Here is an 18382-nt window from a genome sequence, read left to right as displayed (position 1 = left end):
GGTAGTCTCCACGCCTCCTGGTGAGTGTATGAATGTAAAGTGACTTAGAACAGCTTAAGGAACAGGGTGAAGGTGTAAATAGAATCACGCCCACCAGAAACATACACCTTGGAGCTTCTATTCCACATTGCTTTTGATTTATATATATATATATATATGACGTTCCAATGCCAAGTATAGAGACAGCGGAGATCCTTAAAATCCAAAGGGGAGGCTGCAGTGACTGTTTTAGCACCAACTCCTGTAGAAAGTGGCTTTGTCAGGCTGGAAGAAAGTTATTGTGAACAGATTCAGGTCAGTCTTAGAAGCCTCCCATTCTCCCGCAGCCCATGACATGCTCAGAATATCCCACTCTGAGCATCCCCAAAACACAGCTGTGTCCCTCAGTCCCAATGCCCCCCACTTCTTGCCCTCAGGGTCTCACCCTTAGGAGCTGTGAGAGACACATCAGAGCCCTGGGAACTGTCGCTGCCTGGGGAAGACACAACAGCAGAGTTACGGGGTAGGGGAGCCCCCCTCAAAGATTCCCCACACTCTCCCAAGGGTCTGGGACATCACCTCCCCAACACCCAGACTTACAGGCAGCCTTAGCATAGCTCCTCCTGCCGCTGCCTGTGGGAAGAAAACGTTCTGTGAGAAGCCAGGGGGAAGGTTGGGTCCCGTGACCCTAAAGGAGCCCCACACTCCTGAAGTGTAGGGAAGGTTCCAGAACTGTGACTGAACACTCACATTAGGATCTGGAAACACGAGGAAAGTACATGTGTGTGGACTGGACCTACCACCACTCTGGCCATATGTCCTCAGCAGGGACCATCCCATCTGACCTCTGACACCTGGGAATCAGTCCCCATCGCTAGAATCATGAGGTGATAAATGTGTCCCTCATGTTCCCACGGGTCTCACTAAAGAGTCAGTGTTAGGAAACAGACCCCAGATGGACAAGCACCCGTGTGGGGACACGATGCCCATTAACCAGGCAGAGCACACTTCCTCCTGGGCTTGACCCCCAGGGGGACAGGGAACTCAGCCCCACCCCTTGCCCACCTGAGCACTTCCTCCTCCACATCACAGCTCCAGCAGCCACAGCTCCAAGGACACCCAGGGCAGCAGCGATGCCCACGATGACCATGAAGGTCATGGTGGTCTGAGGTGGGGGTTCTGTGAGGGGAAAGCGAGAGGTCAGCCTCAGGCCTGAGTCCTGACCCTGCTCAGGGACACCTTGAGGAGAGGCTCTGTGCCCACACCCCCTCCTCACCCCATCTCAGGGTCAGGGGCTCAGGCAGCCCCTGGTGCTGCACATGGCACGTGTATCTCTGCTCCTCTCCAGGGGGCACGACCATGGCTGCCCACTTCTGGAAGGTCCCGTCCCCCGCAGGCCTGGTCTCCACAAGCTCCATGTCCTGGGTCAGGTCCTCCCCATCACGCTGCCAGGTCAGGGTGATGTCAGCAGGGTAGAAGCCCAGGGCCCAACACCTTAGGGTGACCTCATGGTCAGAGATGGGGTGGTGGGTCACATGTGTCTTTGGAGGGTCTGAGGGGAGGGTGAGGAAATTCAGGAACTCTGCATGGTCATGGGACACTCCAGCAGTGCTCCTGTGACCACCCTGAGAGTGGACAGGACAGCTGGGGTGGGAGAAGGGAGTGTACCACCCAGACACCAGCCCTCCCATTCCTGGGCTACTTCTAGAAGCAGGGTGAGAACCTGTGTTAGGAGTGTGCAGGTCTCTAAGGGGAGACACAGACTCAGGTGGAGGCTGATGACTCAGCAAACACAGAGTCAGGCCTCCAGAGAAGGTGTGGGGGTGGAGAACCAGGGAGAGGTTCCTGGTGCCCCAGGTGCTGCAGGGTGTGAGGGACCCACTGTGGGTGTTTCAGGGAGAGGCTGGGTCCCTTACTGTCCTTTAGAGAAGTTGGGTCCATGGGTGAGTCACAGAATGAGGACATCTGGGGGACTCTTCTTTCTCCCAAGCAGGGAGACACTCTGACACTGCCCCATTCCCCTCCTCTCCTTGTAGAAAGCCGCCCCAGCCCACAGATTTCCTCCTGGGGGTGGTACCTGTTCGGAGCAGCATCTCCTTCCCCTTCTCCAAGAACAGGCGGAGCCGGTTTGCACACGTGTGCTCCAGGTAGGCCCTCCAACCTTCCACATCGTCTTGATGCAACAAATTACGCAGTATGGTGGCCTGGGCGGTCTTGTTGGCTTCTGTCGTGGAACTCAGCTCCAAGTTCAGGGTGAAGGTTTCAGTGCCTTCGTAGGCGTACTGGCCGAAGCCGCTGAGGAAGAGCCCGCCGGACCCCACAACGCAGGCAGAAACAATCTGGAAGGTGTGAGACCCTGACCGCGCCCTACAGTCAGCCCCGCTGACTTTGTCCCGCTGGAGGACAGACTTGCCCCGCTCCCGGCCAGTGGAGACCCGACCCGTCCAGCGGGGATTAAACGCAAACTGAATGAAAGTGAGACTGGGTTAGGATCCCCGCGGGCTCCTCCCGGGATGGGCGCAGGGCGGGTCCCGAAGCCCTGGGGGGACGTTCAGACCCACAGATTCCCGCAGACTCCTGCCGCTCAGTGGGGATGGGGGTGGTGCCCGGACCCGGGCGCGCGTGGCTCACCGTCCTCGCTCTGGTTGTAGTAGGCGCGCAGGTTGTTCAGTTTTGCTCCGGAAAACTGTTCGCAGAACTTGCAGACCCGCGTCTGCTCCTCCCAAAACTCCGGATCCTCCTGCTGTACCCACGGCTGCTCCTTCCACGGCAACCCCGGCTGCGCCCTCGGGTTCGGGGCATTGCTGTCGAACCGCATGACCTCCGTGTCGTCCACGTAGCCGACCCCGATGTACTGGGACTTCCCAAGTCTGGACATTAAGGTGCCGAAATGTCTCAGCATGTGTGGGCCTGGGGACAGGGAGGAGGCACGTGTTGAGTATGAGGTGGGGGCGGTAGCGCCCGGGAAAGAGCTAAGGATTCGGGTGGTTGAGAAGAGGGGTGGGGACTGGAGGAGGGGAGGATAGAGGTGGGGATACGGGGTCCGGGGTCTGGGGTCTGGGATCTGGGGACGCGCATCCACATCCCCTGGTTCTGCGCCCCCGACGGGTCTCCTCCCTCCGGCCCCGCAGAGGCCGTTCCCTCCCCACCCCGCACTCACCCGCCCAGGTCTCCATCAGGGCCAGGGCCCCCGAGAGCAGCAGGAGCAGAGGTCGGGGCCCCATGATCCAGACCCTGTGCAACTGGGGAGAAAGAACTCGGGTGCTACGGGAAGACTTTATACTCGAATCTGGGGTGACGCTGATTGGCTCGTGTGGAGCTGGGACACACAAACCAGAATCGCAGCAGAGCGTCAGGAGTATCCGGGCAGGAGGGCCCGGGAGAAGGGGAAGGGAAACCCGAGGGAGAAGGGCGCACCCCAGCCCTGAGAGTTCGGGCCCCAGACTCGGTCCTCGGGCTGAGACCCTGGGAACACGGCTTGGGGACCCAGGACTCTGCCCGGACCCCTCCTCCTGCACGGAGAGCTCTGTCCCGCTGTCTCCCCCAGTCCCGACCCACGGGCTGTTTAATCAGCGACTCTCAAACAATTGGGTGCCAGAACATCTATACAGTCTTACAAAATATGGAGGATCCTCAAAATGATTTTGTTTGTGTGAGTTATGGCTATCAATGTTTACCATACAAGGAATAAAACAGTTTGAAAAAATTAATTCATTTGGAATAATATTAATAACCAATGGCATGTTAAGAGAAATAATATTTTTATGAAAAGTAACTTCCCAAAATAAATGAGGTAGTGAGAAGAGCGGAACTGCTNTCTCCCAGTGTTGGTACATTTAATGACACATCATCAAAAATCACACTTGTTAACATTCCCACAGACCCCACTGGATACGGCCGTCAGCTCTGGGAAGCCGTCTGGCTGCCCTGGGGAGACACACGTTTGCCAAAACCCCGGTTTTCCTCTGAGAGCTTCCCTTCCATCCAGACAACAAGTGCTGTCAGGTGTCCACTGCCCGTTGACTTTCCTTGAGGGAGAAGCTCCCGTTCATTGGAGAGAGTGTTGGCCAGGTCACCACACCTCAGTCATCACAGCTTCTGTGTCTCTCATTCTCTCACATGACCTTGCTGTTCCTTAAAGAAGAGGCTGACTCAGCCCTCACAGGTCCCTTTCCTGGGCTCCTGACACTTGGGAATGGAGCAGGAGTGTGTTTGTGCACTTTCCCGGTCATCGTGGGAGATATTTTATTTTTTAATTCTCCATTTTCATTAAGGACAGTTAAGAAATTAATCCATTTGTATAATGGATTCAAGATATATGTTAAATATTTTTTATTTTTAAATTACAGTTGATGTACAATAATTTATTAGTTTCAGGTATATGGCTCTGTGATTACACATTTATACAATGAACTGATCACCCTGACAGATTCAGTACCCACCTGACACCCTATGTAGTCATTACAATATTATTGACTCTGTTCCCTGTGCTGTACTTTACATCCCCAGGACTGTTCTGTAACCACCAATGTGTGCTTCTTAATCCCTTCCCCCTTTTCACCCAGCCCCCTAACTCCCCTCCCCTCTGGCAACCTTCAGTCTGTTCCCTGTATGTGTGACTCTGTTTCTGTTCAACTTAATTGCTTTATGTTTTATTTTATTTTATTTTTTAGATATTTTATTTATTTATTTTCAGACAGAGGGGAAGAGAGAGAAACATCAATGAGTGGTTGTCTCTCCCTTGCCCCCTACTGGGGACCTGGCCCACAACCCAGGCAGGTGCCCTGCCTGGGAATTGAACCCGTGACCCTTTTGTTTGCAGCTGGTGCTCAATCCAGCTTTTAATTTTTAGAAGATTTTATTTATTTATTTTTAGAGAGAGGGGAAAGAGAGGGAGAGAGACATCATTGTGTGGTTGTGTCTCAAGCACCCCCTACTGGGAACCTGGCCCACAACCTAAGCGTGTGCCTGGGCTGGGAATGGGACCAGCGACCCTTTGGTTCCCAGGCCCACATTCAATCCATTGAGCTACACCAGCCAAGGTCACTTACAGTAATTTTTGATAGATATGCATTTATAACCATTTTATTATTGACATTTTTATTTTTCTTCTTTCTCTTCTTGAAGAAGACCCTTTAACATTTCTCCTACTACTGGATTGGTGGTAATAAACCCCTTCAGCTTTTTCTGGTCTGGGAAGCTCTTTATCTGTCCTTTGATTAAAAATGATAGGTTTGCCAGTCTCTTTTGACCTGAAAAGTGTCTATTGAGAAATCAGCTGACAGTCTTATGGGAGCTCCCTTGTAGGTAACTAATTTCGTTTATCTTGGTGCTTTTAAATTCTCTCTTTGTCCTTAACCTTTGGCATTTTAATTATGATGCGTCTTGGTGTGGGCCTTTTTGCTTCCTCTTGTTTGGGACTCTGCTTTCCTGGACTTACACATCAACTTCCTTCACTAGGTTAGCAAACTTTCCATCATTTTTTTCAATTGGTTTCAATTCCTTGCTCACTCCTTGAGGCATCGGCATGGTGCAAATGTGGGTGTGCGTGAAGTTGTTCCAGAGGTTCCTTATACTCTCCTCATTTTTTGTATTTTTCTTTTTCCTAATCTGACTGGGTGTTTTCTGCTTCTTATCTTCTCAAACTCTTATTTCGTCCTATGCTTCAGATACTTCATGATTGATTCCCTGTACTGTATTCTTCATTTCAGGAATGGAATTTTTTCGTGTATCATGTTTTCTGTTCTATTTTCCTGTGTCCAGTCTCTTTACTGAAGCTCACACTAACTTCATCTACTCTTCCCTTAAGTTCCCTCGGGATGCGTACAACCAGCATTTTGAACTCGGCATCTGGTCGATTGCTTGAGTCCATCCCTTGAGTGTGTTGCTGTGCAGGTGGTAGGGTGTCCTTTGCTGAGGTTGGAAGCTCTCCATCAAGTGTGCTGGCTCAGGAAGCTCTTTGCAGGTGCAGGCCATAGTCAGCCATTACCTGTCTCTGCCCTGGGCCCGCTGGCGTGAGCTACAAAGCAATCTGAAGATGGGAACAAGCTCCTTGTGCTGGGCTTGGAGGTGCCCGGGAGAGGCCAAGCTGCAAAGCCAAGGCCAGCTGCCACAAGTGCTGGGCCGGGGGCCTCATAGCTGAAGATACACGGCATGTGCAGGTCAGAAGCTGCTTGTTTGAGACATTTCAGGGAGTCCTCAATACAAGCCAAGACAGGCTGTTTGTATCAGTAAAAGGGCCATGGGTGGGGGCTACTGCAAGTTGGTTAGGATGATGTTTCTGGGAATCACCAGGATGGGAAAAACAGTGAGAGCCAGGTTTGGGGGAGGCTCAGATAGGGTGCCCACCTGCCCTCTGAGTGGGGGAGGGCTCAGAAAACAACCATGGCCTTTGCCAGTACTTCTTTCTGGGAAATAGCTGACCCTCTGCTCTCACCCTGATGCCAGACGATTCAGTTGCTCCCCATATGTTCCTGGTGCCTTCTGAGCTGCTGTCAGAGCACTGGAGCTCAGAGCAAGTCCATGTGTGTGTTTGTATGTGTGTGTGTGTGTGTGTGCCTTTTTAGAGGAAGTGCCTGGGACTCCAGAAGCCTCCCTCTCACTCAGCCACAATCACTGCTGGTTTTTACAACCAGAAGTTGTGGAGACATGTGTTCCTGGCACTGAAACCCTGGGCTGGGGAGCGTCCTGTGGATCTTGGACCTTTTGCTCCTGGTGGGGACCTCTCCAGCTGAGATACCCCTTTTGATTTTTCTCTGCCGCACTTGGGTGTGGGACCAGCCTGTTCTGCATCTCCACCTCTCCTGCCAGTCACCGTGTGGCTTCTCAGTCCTCTAGTTGTGGGACTTGTCTTCACCTAGATTTCAGGTGACTCTGAACAATGGTTGTCTGTAGCGTAGTTGTGATTTTGCTGTGGTCCTGGGGTGATGAGAATCCTGCATTTACTTCCACGGCCATGTTGACCAGAAGCCAAGATATTTTAAAAGTGTCAACTAAGGATGATCGTTTAGTAAAGATGATGATGTTTAATCCTTTGACTGTGTCATTCTACATTGACACTGGTTTTGTGTCCTAGTCTGTGAGGGGTGGTGGTGAAGAATGCCGGCTACAGCAGTTGGGTGTCCCAACGTCCGTTCTTGCTAAGTTTGCATCAATATAAATGTGGGCACAGTGGAAAGGCAAAGGGTGTCCTTAATCCTACGAAAATAGTTTCGCCTCACAGATCCCATGGAAGGGTCTTAGAAACCTCAAGGGTTCCACAGAACACACTTTGGGAATGGTTGTTCTGCATAAACCAGGGGGCCTCTCCCCACTGGCCCTGACCTTTGAACCCTCCTCACTTCCGAGAACCCCTCCCCCTGAGGTGGGAGCCCTGTCTCCCCACACTCTGCTGAGAGCATTGCCCTGGGTTCTTCCAGAAGAAAGCTCACCCCCTGGAAATGAGGTGTCAGAGAGTGTCCTCAGTCTGGGAAGGAGGTGGGGGGACAGGTATTTCCCCTTTGGAACTGGGAACAGTGTGTGTCTGAAGGCACCAGACCCACAGGCAACCTAGTTGTGTTTGTTACACACAAGCTTAATATGAATTCACATACCAGCAGAAATGTGGTGTCATCTGTCAGGGAAATGACATTGTCCCTTTCATTTTTCGTGGGTCTAGTGCTGTGACTGGAGGCCCAGACAACATGAAACTCCGTTCTGTCCAGTAGAATGTTCTGGAAGAAGGGATTGTTCTGTGTCTGCACATCCAACACGGCAGCCACTGGCTGCAGGTGGCTGTTGGGCACTGGAAGTGCGACCTGTGAGTGGAGCCATTGAACTTTTAATTTTACTTTTAATTTAAAAGACCCAAGTGTCTTGTAGCTGCCATATGAGACAGTGCTTCTCCAGAATGTTTGTGGTTTTCAGTCTCTCCCCCCATAAGACACTCTGTGACTCAGAGATTGATGGACATTAAAATTGTTGTCACATGGAAGTCAGGGGTCTTCATTCGTCTGCGAGGATTAATTTTTTATTATTATTTTTAAATACATTTTATTGATTATACCATTACAGTTGTTCTATTCCCCCCTTCATTCCCCTCCACCCTGGACACCCCCTCCCCCACCGTTCCCCCCCTTAAGTTTATGACATGTCTCAAGTTCTTTAGATTCTATATTTCCCCCACTATTCTCGCCCTCCCCCCTATCTATTTTCTGCCTACCATCTATGCTATTTTCTGTGCCTTCTCCCCTCTTCTCCCCCTCCCACCCCCCTGTTTCTAACCCTCCATGTGATCTCCATTTCTATGGTTCCACTCCTGATCTAGCTGTCCTCTTGGTTTGCTTTTGTTTTAGGTGTGGTTGTTAATAACTGTGAGTTTCCTGTCCTTTCACTGTTCATATTTTTATCTTCTTTTTCTTAGATAAGTCCCTTTAACATTTCTTATAATAAGGGCTTGGTGATGATGAACTCCTTGAATTTGATCTTATCTGAGAAGCACTTTATCTGCCCTCCCATTCTAAATGAAAGCTTTGCTGGATAGAGCAATCTTGGATGTAAGTCTTTGGATTTCATGACTTGGAATACTTCTTTCCAGACCCTTCTTGCCTGTAAGGTGTCTTTTGAGAAATCAGGTGACAGTCTGTGGGCACTCCTTTGTAGGTGACTGTCCCCTTATCTCTTGCTGCTTCTAGGATTCTCTCCTTCATTTTCATCTTGGCTAATGTAATGATGATGTGCCTTGATGTGTTCCTTCTTGGATCCAACTTCTTTGGGACTCTGAGCTTCCTGGATTTCCTGGAAGTCTATTTCCTTTGCCAGACTGTGGAAGTTCTCCTTTATTATTTGTTCAAATAAGTTTTCCATTCATGGCTGTTTCTTTCGCCCTTCTGGTACCCCTATAATTCGGATGTTGGAACGTTTAAAGGTGTCCTGGAAGTTCCTAAGCCTCTCCTCATTTTTTTGAATTCTCATTTCTGCATTCCTTTCTGGTTGGATGTTTCGTTCTTCCTTCTGGTCCATTCCATTGATTTGAGTCCCAGTTTCCTTTCCATCACTATTGATTTCCTGTGCATTTCCCTTCATTTCAATTAGTTTAGCCTTCATTTGTTCCTCTAATTTGTGACTAAAATCGACCAGTTCTGTGAGTATCCTGATCACCAGTGTTTTGAACTGTGCATCTGGGAGGTTCAGTATTTCTTTTTTGTTTAGAGCTATCGGCTCTGGGGCTTTGAATTCTTCTTGAGCCATATTTTGGACTGTTTGTGCCTATTATGTATGAGGAGCGGAGCCTTAGGTGTTCCCCAGGGCGGGGCGACCCAGTCGCTGGGTTGTGACGCTGTATGTGGGGGCAGGGTCAGAGAGGGGAAATGGCTGTGTCCTCTGCTGCTTCCCGACACTGGGGCCTTCAAGGTCTGTCTCACTGCTCATTCCTTTACTGGTTTATCTGCACTCGAATGTGTGACTTCGGCCAGCCTGCTGCCCTACGCCCTCACTGGGTCCACCTGATGCTACCCCAGCTGCCTGGGCGCCTGGGTTGGGGAATCCTTCCTGCAGGACCCTGCTCCACTGCTGGCTCCGTCCCTCTTACCGGTCTGGTTGAACGGTTTGTTGTTGTTGGACTTTCATATAGTTCAATTTTCTATTCAATGGCTGCGTCTTTGTTTACTAAACCTTTGTTGTATTCAAACTTGCTTGTGGGAGGAGGCACAGTGTGTCCACCTACACCTCCATCTTGGTGGAAGTCCTCTCGTCTGCGAGGATTTAGATACGTGCTCAACAACAGCATGTCCAAAAAAGATTGCTTAATATGCACTTAAAAACCAGAGTGTGCAGACATTATCCAAAATGTGATGTAGTGCCTTATGGTTGTAAACAATCAAAAATGCTTGATGGGGGCCCTGGCTGGTGTAGCTCAGTGGATTGAGCGCAGGCCTGCGAACCAGATGATCGCGGTTCGATTCCCAGTCAGGGCACATGCCTGGGTTGCAGGCCGGTTCCTTGCAGGCTAACTACCAGCAGGGGATGCGCAAAAGGCAACCGTACATTGATGTTTCTCTCCCTCTCTCCTTCCCCTCTGAAGATAGATAAATAAATAAATAAAATCTTTAAAAAAATGCTTGATGGTAACTATGAACAGAAGAACACTTAACGTGTGTCAGGCAGTACCACCATGGGATCCACATAGAGGGTCAAGTGTAATCTTCAGAGCGAACCCACTGGGCACTCGATGTGGGGTCCCTGTAGGGCACAGGAGAAAGGAGACTCAGAGATGTTCAGGGTGGTGGGGTTGCGGTCAGAGCCTTGATGACTCACTTTCACTGGGTCTCTTGGCACCTGTTGTCCCCAGAAGGACCCAGGCCCGAGTGGCTCTGCCTCAGGACAGCCTGTGGTGTGTGGTGTGTGGAGTGTGGGTGCCTGACATCCTCTGGAAAATATTCTAGAGGGGCTTTTGAAAGTATGTTTATGAAAGCTGGGGACAGTGACACTGAGGAAGGACTTAGGGAAGATGAAGTATGCTCTGGTCCCTGAAAATATAGGAAAGCAATGAGTCAAGGCCAGGTTTCACCCAGCTCACTGGGAAGTAAAACCCAGAGACAGAAGTGGCCCAAGGTGGGGCTGCTGTCAGTTCCCGGGGAAGCAAAGGTCACAAGGACTAGAAGTGAGCCAAGACGGGTGGGCTGTCAGCTCAGTGGGGAGTCAGAGATGAAGGGGGCGTTGGAGACGGGACAGGGGATCAGCCTGAGACCAGCTGCTGTTGCTCCCCTGGCTGAAAATGTCAAGGGCCCCTTGGAGCTCAGGAGGAGAGAAGGCAGTTCATATCTGATGGTGGGGTGGGTGTGGGTGGGCTCTAGAAGGAGCTGCCCCAGGTCTCTGTCTGCAGGGTTTTTATCTCTCTTCTCTGGGTGAGAACCTTAGGGGAGGGTGTCAGCAGAACATTCATCAGCTTGCAGGTGTGTATTTAATACACTGATGCCTCAAAATGAATATAAGGGGGGTTGGTATTACTCTTTGGTCGGCTTCACACTTTTACTTTGATCTTAGTTGTGTCTGGCTCTAATGGTTTTTTTTATTTCTTCTATTTGTCCCCTTGACTTCATCTGTCCTTGGGTTCATGAGGCACAAGTGGCATTAACTGGGTCTCTGTTGTCTATTTTCCCCTGACCTGGGTGGTTTCAGCTGTATATTCTCTGGTGAGGGAGGAGAGGTACAAGCCATTTGTTCTCCTGTGTCCTTGGTTAGGGAGACAAAGTCCTGTGATTCACCAGCTGGTGGTAAGTTCTTCAGACTCTTTGGTCTTGCTGAATTTTCTTTCTTTTTTTAAAAAATATATTTTATTGATTATGCCATTTCAGTTGTCCTATTCCCCCCTTCATTCCCCTCCACCCTGCACACCCCTCCCCTACCATTCCCCCCCCCTTTCGTTCATGTCCATGTGTCACAAGTTCTTTAGATTCTGTGGTTCCCATACTATTCCTGCCCTCCCCCTGTCTATTTTCTACCTACTGTCTATGCTACTTGTTCTCTGTACGTTCTCCCCCCTTCTCCTCCTCCCACTCCCCTGTTGCTAACCCTCCATGTGATCTTCATTTCTATGGTTCTGCTCCTGATCTAGCTGTCCTCTTAGTTTGCTTTTGTTTTAGGTGAAGTTGTTAGTAACTGTGAGCTTGCTGTCCTTTCACTGTTCACATTTTTGTCTTCTTTTTCTTAGATAAGTCCCTTTAACATTTCATATAATTTCATCAGGCTTGGTGATGATGAACTCCTTGAATTTGACCTTATCTGAGAAGCACTTTATCTGCCCTTCCATTCTGAATGAAAGCTTTGCTGGATAGAGCAATCTTGGATATAGGTCCTTGCCTTTCGTGACTTGTAATAGTTCTTTCCAGCCTGTTCTTGCCTGTAAGGTCTCTTTTGAGAAATCAGGTGACAGTCTGATGGGAACTCCTTTGTAGGTGACTGTCCCCTTATCTCTTGTTGGTTCTGGGATTCTCTCCTTCATTTTCATCTTGGCTAATGTAATTATGATGTGCCTTGCTGTGTTCCTTCTTGGGTCCAACTTCTTTGGGACTCTCGGAGCTTCCTGGAGTTCCTGGAAGTCTATTTCCTTTGCCAGATTGGGGAAGTTCTCCTTTATTATTTGTTCTTATAAGTTTTTCACTCGTGGCTGTTTCTTTTCCCCTTCTGGTACCCCTATAATTCGGATGTTGGAACGTTTAAAGATGTCCTGGAAGTTCCTAAGCCTCTCCTCACTTTTTTGAATTCTTGTGTCTTCATTCCTTTTTGTTTGGTCATTTCTTCGTTCCTTCTGGTCCAGTCCCTTGATTTGAGTCCCAGTTTCCTTTCCATCACTATTGGTTTCCTGTGCATTTCCCTTCATTTCAATTAGTTTAGCCTTCATTTGTTCCTCTAATTTGTGACTAAAATCAATCAATTCTATGAGCATCCTGATCACCAGTGTTTTGAACTGTGCATCTGATAGTTGGCTATTTCTTGGTCACTTAGAATTATAGGCTCTGGGGCTTTGAGCTGTTCTTGAGTCATAATGTTTGGTCTGTTCACACCTGTTATGTTTGAGGGGCGGAGCCTTAGGTGTTCCCCAGGGCGGGGTGACCCAGTTGCTGGGTTGTGATGCTGTATGTGGAGCGGGGTCAGAGAGGGAAAAAAATGGCGCTTTGCTCTGCTCTGCTCTCTCTCAAATTTCTTTCCCCTCTGCAGCTTCCCACAAGAAAATTGGGCCCTTCTGGTGCTGGTTCCTGGGTGTGTGGGCCTGTGCACCCTCCAGGACCCTGTGGGTCTCTCCAACGAACTCTCTGTGAGCCTGGGAGCCTCTCCTGGCACCTCGACCCCAAGAAAGTTTTTCCAGTTGGTGCTTTCAGGCTCTAATTCCTGTCACTGGGGCCCTAGCCTGAGCGCTCTGTCTCACTGTTTGCTCCTTCGCTTGGTTTATCTGCGTGCGAATGTGTGGCTGCGGTCAGCCAGCCACCCTGCGCCCTCAGTGGGTCTGCCCTTCGCCGCCCCACGCCCGGGATCCCCCGACCGCCGCCTACACTCCTGGGTCGGTCTGACCAAACGATCCTTCCTGCCCGACCCCGCTCTGCCGCTGACTCTGCCCCTCTCACAGGTCTGGCTGAATGGTTCCTTGTTGTTGGACTTCCTTACAGTTCAATTTTCTGTGTTTTGGCTGTGTGTTTGTTACTAAAACTTTGTTGTCTTTAAACTTAGTTGTGCGAGGAGGCACAGTGTTTCCACCTACACCTCCATCTTGGCCGGAAGTCCTGGTCCTGCTTAATTTTCTTGCCTCAGTTTCCCCATTTCACTGCCCCAGGAGTTTTCCTAACTTTTTTCTATCCTGCCTCACTGTGACTCTGCACTCCATGCACGTGAACTGTTGTAATGTTCCTGAATGTTCTGTGATAGGAGGCTGCTCGGCTCAGCTCAGGAGGACGTCAAGGGGCCGTGTACCTTAGCCATCCAGACCACGGTCAAGTTCTTCACCCAGCATGGGTTTTGAGGCCTCTATTGTGTCAGGATTAGAGTCTGGAGACAGAATGCAGAGCCAGAGTAGGACCCTGGCTCTGTGAGTGGCAGAGTCGTGGGGGAGACGGGCCATTAGCAGAAATGACACAGAGAAATGTGATCATGACCCAGTGCAGTGAGGGTTTCCTGATATCACAGAAGCAGATGACAGGGAGACCTACGGGTCCCCTTCCACTGGTCTCCATCTTCTCTGAAAGACATAAAAGATAATGGCATCTGAAACAGAACAATGATACACAATCATAGAACAGGACAGGTCTCTGGGAAATCAAAAGTATCACCATAGGTATGAATAATTCAACAGGTGAACTGGAAGATTCAAGGTGTCTTCGTACTGAGTCGTATAAATGAAAAGGGGTGGGCAAGCTGGAGAAAAGACCTATGAGTCTGTCAGTCATGAGGTTCCAAGAAGTTAATAATGACAGTTTAAAAATAGTATGGGAAAATCAAAATAAAACATGATTAGTAGGAAATAATTTAAAAAGTTCCAGGAATATTTCTTGAAGTTTCCAGATAAAAATGGACTTTTTGAATGGTCTAATCAGATTTTCACTATAGCAGATAAAAACAGACCCACACGGGGACCCATCACGATGGAATTTCAGAAAAAGGGTTGGGGAGACCATGAAAACTGCAAGAGGCAACAGATAAGGGCCTGGAGACGAGAAGATGTTGAAGCAATGTTTTCGAGTTTCTGGAGAAAAATATATTTCCAAAACACAGTTCCATTATAAGTCAAGATGTGAATAAGGGCTAAGGAAGCCTTGAGTTTGCACGTTCTTTTGGAAAATACTACCAGGAAATGTGGGGAAAACGAGGAAGTAAACCAAACAGGGAAATGCGTGGGGTCCAGGTGACAGGGGAGCCAGAGAGGATGAGCCCAAGGCCACCTGGACGAAGTGAAGAACATCCAGGGCGTCCACCTGGCTCTAGGAATGCAGGGACCCGGTCCACCTGTGAGAGAGCAAAGGGCTGAGGACAGGTGTTTGCAGAGAAGAAAGTGGTTGAATATCTGATGGGTCCAAATACGGGCTCAGGAAGATTTAGACTCTGCGGTGAGTTATGGAATGACCTTGGGAAACCAGATGGAATGGCCTCAGTGCTGACATAGGACCAGATGCAATGACCAACCACCCCCTCCCCTAGTGCTGGCCAATCCATGGAGACCTTGGCCCTCAGTCCCTCAGTCCCCTCTGCAGCCCATTCCCTAGAAGCCATCAGGGAGCCAGGTCTTAGAGCAACAACTGACCTGTGACTCCAGGTTTGGTGCCACGGCCTTAAATAAACGATTAATTTCTTTTTTTAATAGTCACATACACCTTTCAGTATATAGAAGGTGACACAGGTGACTGCCAGCATCTGGGCGGTGTGGGTGGCTCTGGTCACTAGAGGGCATTGGTGGCGGCTGCAGGGTGTGACCGGGCTGCAGCCTCTGGTGGTGTCTGTGCAGGTGAAGCTGGGCCAGACCCTGAGGACAATGACAGTGACATCAGGACATGACCACAAGGTGGCAGCCTCAGGCACATCTCGGGACTGGAAACAGAGAGAAGTCCTCCTGATGAGAGGACAGGAAGCAGAGAAAGTGTCCCACGTCCCCTGGAGGGGATCTGTGCTGAGGGTCCCGTCATCGTGGGGATGTGGGGACATCCAGGAGCTCCAATCACAGCCTTTCCCCGCGGTGCCTCTTCCTCTTTGCAGGACTCTGTCCCCAGTTCCTCACTATGGTCCACCTGTGTGACCTGGGAGCTGATTTCTACCCTCAAGTCCCTTGCCCTGGTCCTCCTGTGTCATCCAGGGGTGAAGTGTGTCCCCAAGTCCCTCCCACTGGTTGTTCCTTGTGACCAGGGCTGATCTTCCTAGGCGTTCAAGTCCCACAGCTCTTGCTGCTCATAGCTTCAGGTGAGTTTCTTCTGGAAAATAGTGCCCTGAAGTCCTTCTCAGAGACCACAGGGAGCAAGGGGCACGGTCCACTGTTTCTACCACTTCTGCAATGGCCGGAACACTGGACACATGGACCTGTCACTTTATGTGCAGGGGTCGTACAAGCTGAGACAGGCAGGTGGGTCATCCAGGGCTTCTATGCAGTGTCCAGCTGTGGCCCCCGCTGGGAAATTAAAAATGCTCACCACCTGACGTCTAGTCTCCTTCCGTCACCACAGATGTGACCCCCTTCCCTCTCTTCTGCCACCACCCCTCCCCTTCTGGTGACCAAGATCCTGTTGTCTGTGACTGTGAATTTCTTTCTATCTGCTTTGTCTCTTTGCTTTGTTAGTGGGCACTTGGGCTGCTTCCAGGGCCTGGCTGTTGTAAATAACACTGCAATGGACTTAGGGATGCATATTCTTTCAAATTAGTGTTCTGCACTTCTTCAGAGAAATACCCAAGAGTGGGATCACTGGGTCCAAAGACACTTCCATTTTTAATATTTTGAGGGACCTCCACACTGTTTTCCCCAGGGGCTGCCCCAGTCTGCATTCCCACCCACAGTGCACGGGGGGGTTCTTTCTCTCCACATCCTGGCCAGCGCTTGTTTGTGGCTTTATTGAAGGTCGATTTTTCCCACAAGCATGAAGTGATACCTCACTGTGGTTTTAATTTGCATGTGTCTGGTGATCAGTGACATCGAGCATTTGTTCATGTGTCTGTTGGCCATGTGTAGGTCCTCTTTGGAGAAGTGTCAATCCTCACCTTTTTCCAATCCTCACCTGAGGATGTGTTTACAGATTTTAGAGACAGAAGAAGGGGCAGGAGAGAGAGAAACATCAATTGCTCGACCTGCTCCAAGCCCCGAGGTGGGGCTGCCCGAGTTGAAATCGGATTGTTTCATCTTCCCCTTCCCTGTGAGCGTCTGCGAGTCCTTGGATTGAGGTGGGTCTCCTACCGGCAGCGTATAGTCGGGCCTTGTTTTCAACCCACTCAGCTTCCCTCTGCCCCAGCTTTCGGTTGGGGAGTTCCACCCACGTCCGTTCAGGTGATTGTTGACCTGCCAGGACTCTTTCCAGTGATTTTATCCTTGGATTCTCGTGGCTCTGTGTCTCCAAAGTGTTTACCTTCCCCGCGCTCCCGTCTCTTGGTTCAGTTCGGCGGCTCTCTCCGCCCCCGTGTAGCCGTGGCCACCAGCCCCGCTGTGCTACCCGGGGTCTTCATGCCTGTCCCCGGTTTTAGGCACCACATTAGGGCACGGGCTCCCCAGGCCTGAGTGTCGCTTGTGCCCCCGCGGCCCTCTGCTGGTGGCCAGGGGCACTGCAGGGGGAAACGGGGGCAGGACCCTGCAGGCCTCCCCGCCACCCCGGTTCTGATTGGGGGTGGGTCTCGCAGACGGGCTCGTGCGGGGAGGGTCACAGTGTCTGACTCGTCACTCTAAGGGGCGTTCTCACTGCGCCAGGGGGCTGACATCCCACCCTCTGTCCCGCACCGGGCTCATCAGCGTTGCCTGCTGCTGATAATCCCCCGCGCCTTCTAGAATCTCAGTTTCAGTCCCAGGAGGACTCGGGCCCTCTGGTGGGAGCTGAGCAGCGCAGCTGTGGAGCTGGGGCGGGGAAGCCCTGCTGTGAGGAAGGGGCAGGAACCAGGGTAGAGGCCGGGGTGGGGGTGGGGGCTGTGGCAGAGTCGCCCCTGGGTCACCTGAGGAACGCTGTCCGTGACCCTGTCGGTTCTCATCACCCTGAGCCGAGCGCTAATGGAGCCTCACTACCGCCGCACGTTAAAACTGAACGCAAGGATGATTTTCGGGCGCATGAGCCTCCTGTATCCAGCTGCTCCTGACGTCCTCCTGCTTTCCTCTGGGAAACCCTGCTGGGCCCTGGGAACAAATGTGTTTTTCCGTTGCTGGGAAAAATGGCACAGACACACCTCTGGGGTGGGGAGGGGGTCTTCTGGTTTGGGTGTTCGTCTTAAATCCTCACCCAAGGATGTGTTTATTAATTCGAGAGAGAGAAACATCGATTTGAGAGAGAGACATTGGTCAGTTGTCTGTGGTACTTTGATCAGGGATCAGAAACCCACAACTTTTTGGTGCCGGGACCGAGGCTCCAATCAACTGAGCCCCGTCTTGGGCCAGGACACATCTGTCTTTGATCTGTTTATATAGGTCCACGAAGGACATCAGGTCTTTGGCCATGACCTTCCAGGACTCAGCATCTGCAGAATGACAGCAGGGTCTGCAGTGGATTAAGGACAGTGGACGCTGGGACACTTCCTGCTTTAGGCAGGTGTCCTCACCTTCTGATTGGTCGGCTCTCTGAACCCCATGTGAACACCCCTGAGGTCTCCAAGAGGGGGACCTGGAAGCTTGGGGGGAGTCCTAGGCAACAAAGCAGCACTTGGTTAGAATGAGGGGACTCAACCAGCCACAGCCAGAGGCACAAAAGGTCACACTCAGATGCGCGGGAAGAAACCCTGAGTGGTGCGTGGGGCACAGGTGGTCACAGGGGACAACACTGGGGAGCCATGCAGCCCCCTGGTCATGTGACATGAATTCTGTTCTTCCCGGGATTCTCCACACCTTGTTGTACATGCATGAGCATAAAGTGACTGGAAATGGCTTAACAAACATGCGAAGGTTTAGCGAACACAACAACACGTGTTCTGTCAGGTGGGCAGTTAGGACCACGCTGAGCCCACGGAGGGGCAGGGTGCAGGCTGCTAGTCCACAGACCCTGCATTTTTAACACTCAGCCAAGGGTCCTTGTGACGGATTTTTCGGAGAGGGGAAGGCGGGGAGAGAGGGCAACGTCCACGTGAGAGGAACATTGATGGGTTCCCTGCCCTGAACCGAAATCGAACCTGCAAGCCAGGCACATGCCCGTAACGGAGATGGAACCCGTAACCTGTGGGTGTGTGGGGCGATGCTCCCACCGAGCCCCCCAGCCAGGCTGTGTTTGTA

The 18382-nt window shown here is 50.9% G+C and overlaps 1 protein-coding gene across 2 annotated transcripts; it reads right to left on the bottom strand.

Annotated features, from left to right (window-relative positions):
- Positions 1 to 136: 136 nt before the first annotated feature.
- Positions 137 to 3367, bottom strand: LOC118974354 (patr class I histocompatibility antigen, A-126 alpha chain-like). 2 transcript variants are annotated; one of them, XM_037027743.1, is made up of 8 exons: positions 3140 to 3252; positions 2611 to 2889; positions 2057 to 2335; positions 1256 to 1531; positions 1045 to 1158; positions 580 to 612; positions 425 to 472; positions 137 to 264 (listed from the first exon to the last, which is right to left on the bottom strand). In XM_037027743.1, exons 1-8 carry the CDS (start codon positions 3201 to 3203, stop codon positions 260 to 262), a joined length of 1098 nt encoding a protein of 365 aa, XP_036883638.1. In that variant the 5' UTR covers positions 3204 to 3252; the 3' UTR covers positions 137 to 259. The 2 variants fall into 2 exon arrangements, with proteins under 2 accessions (XP_036883638.1, XP_036883639.1); XM_037027744.1 differs by lacking the exon at positions 137 to 264 and having other exon boundaries at positions 317 to 472; positions 3140 to 3367.
- Positions 3368 to 18382: the final 15015 nt, after the last annotated feature.

Source organism: Sturnira hondurensis, unplaced genomic scaffold (genome assembly GCF_014824575.4).
Source record: "Sturnira hondurensis isolate 20B ecotype Veracruz unplaced genomic scaffold, ASM1482457v3 Scaffold0019291, whole genome shotgun sequence".
Classification (NCBI taxonomy): Eukaryota; Metazoa; Chordata; class Mammalia; order Chiroptera; family Phyllostomidae; genus Sturnira; species Sturnira hondurensis.
This window is presented reverse-complemented; position numbering and strand designations above follow the sequence as displayed.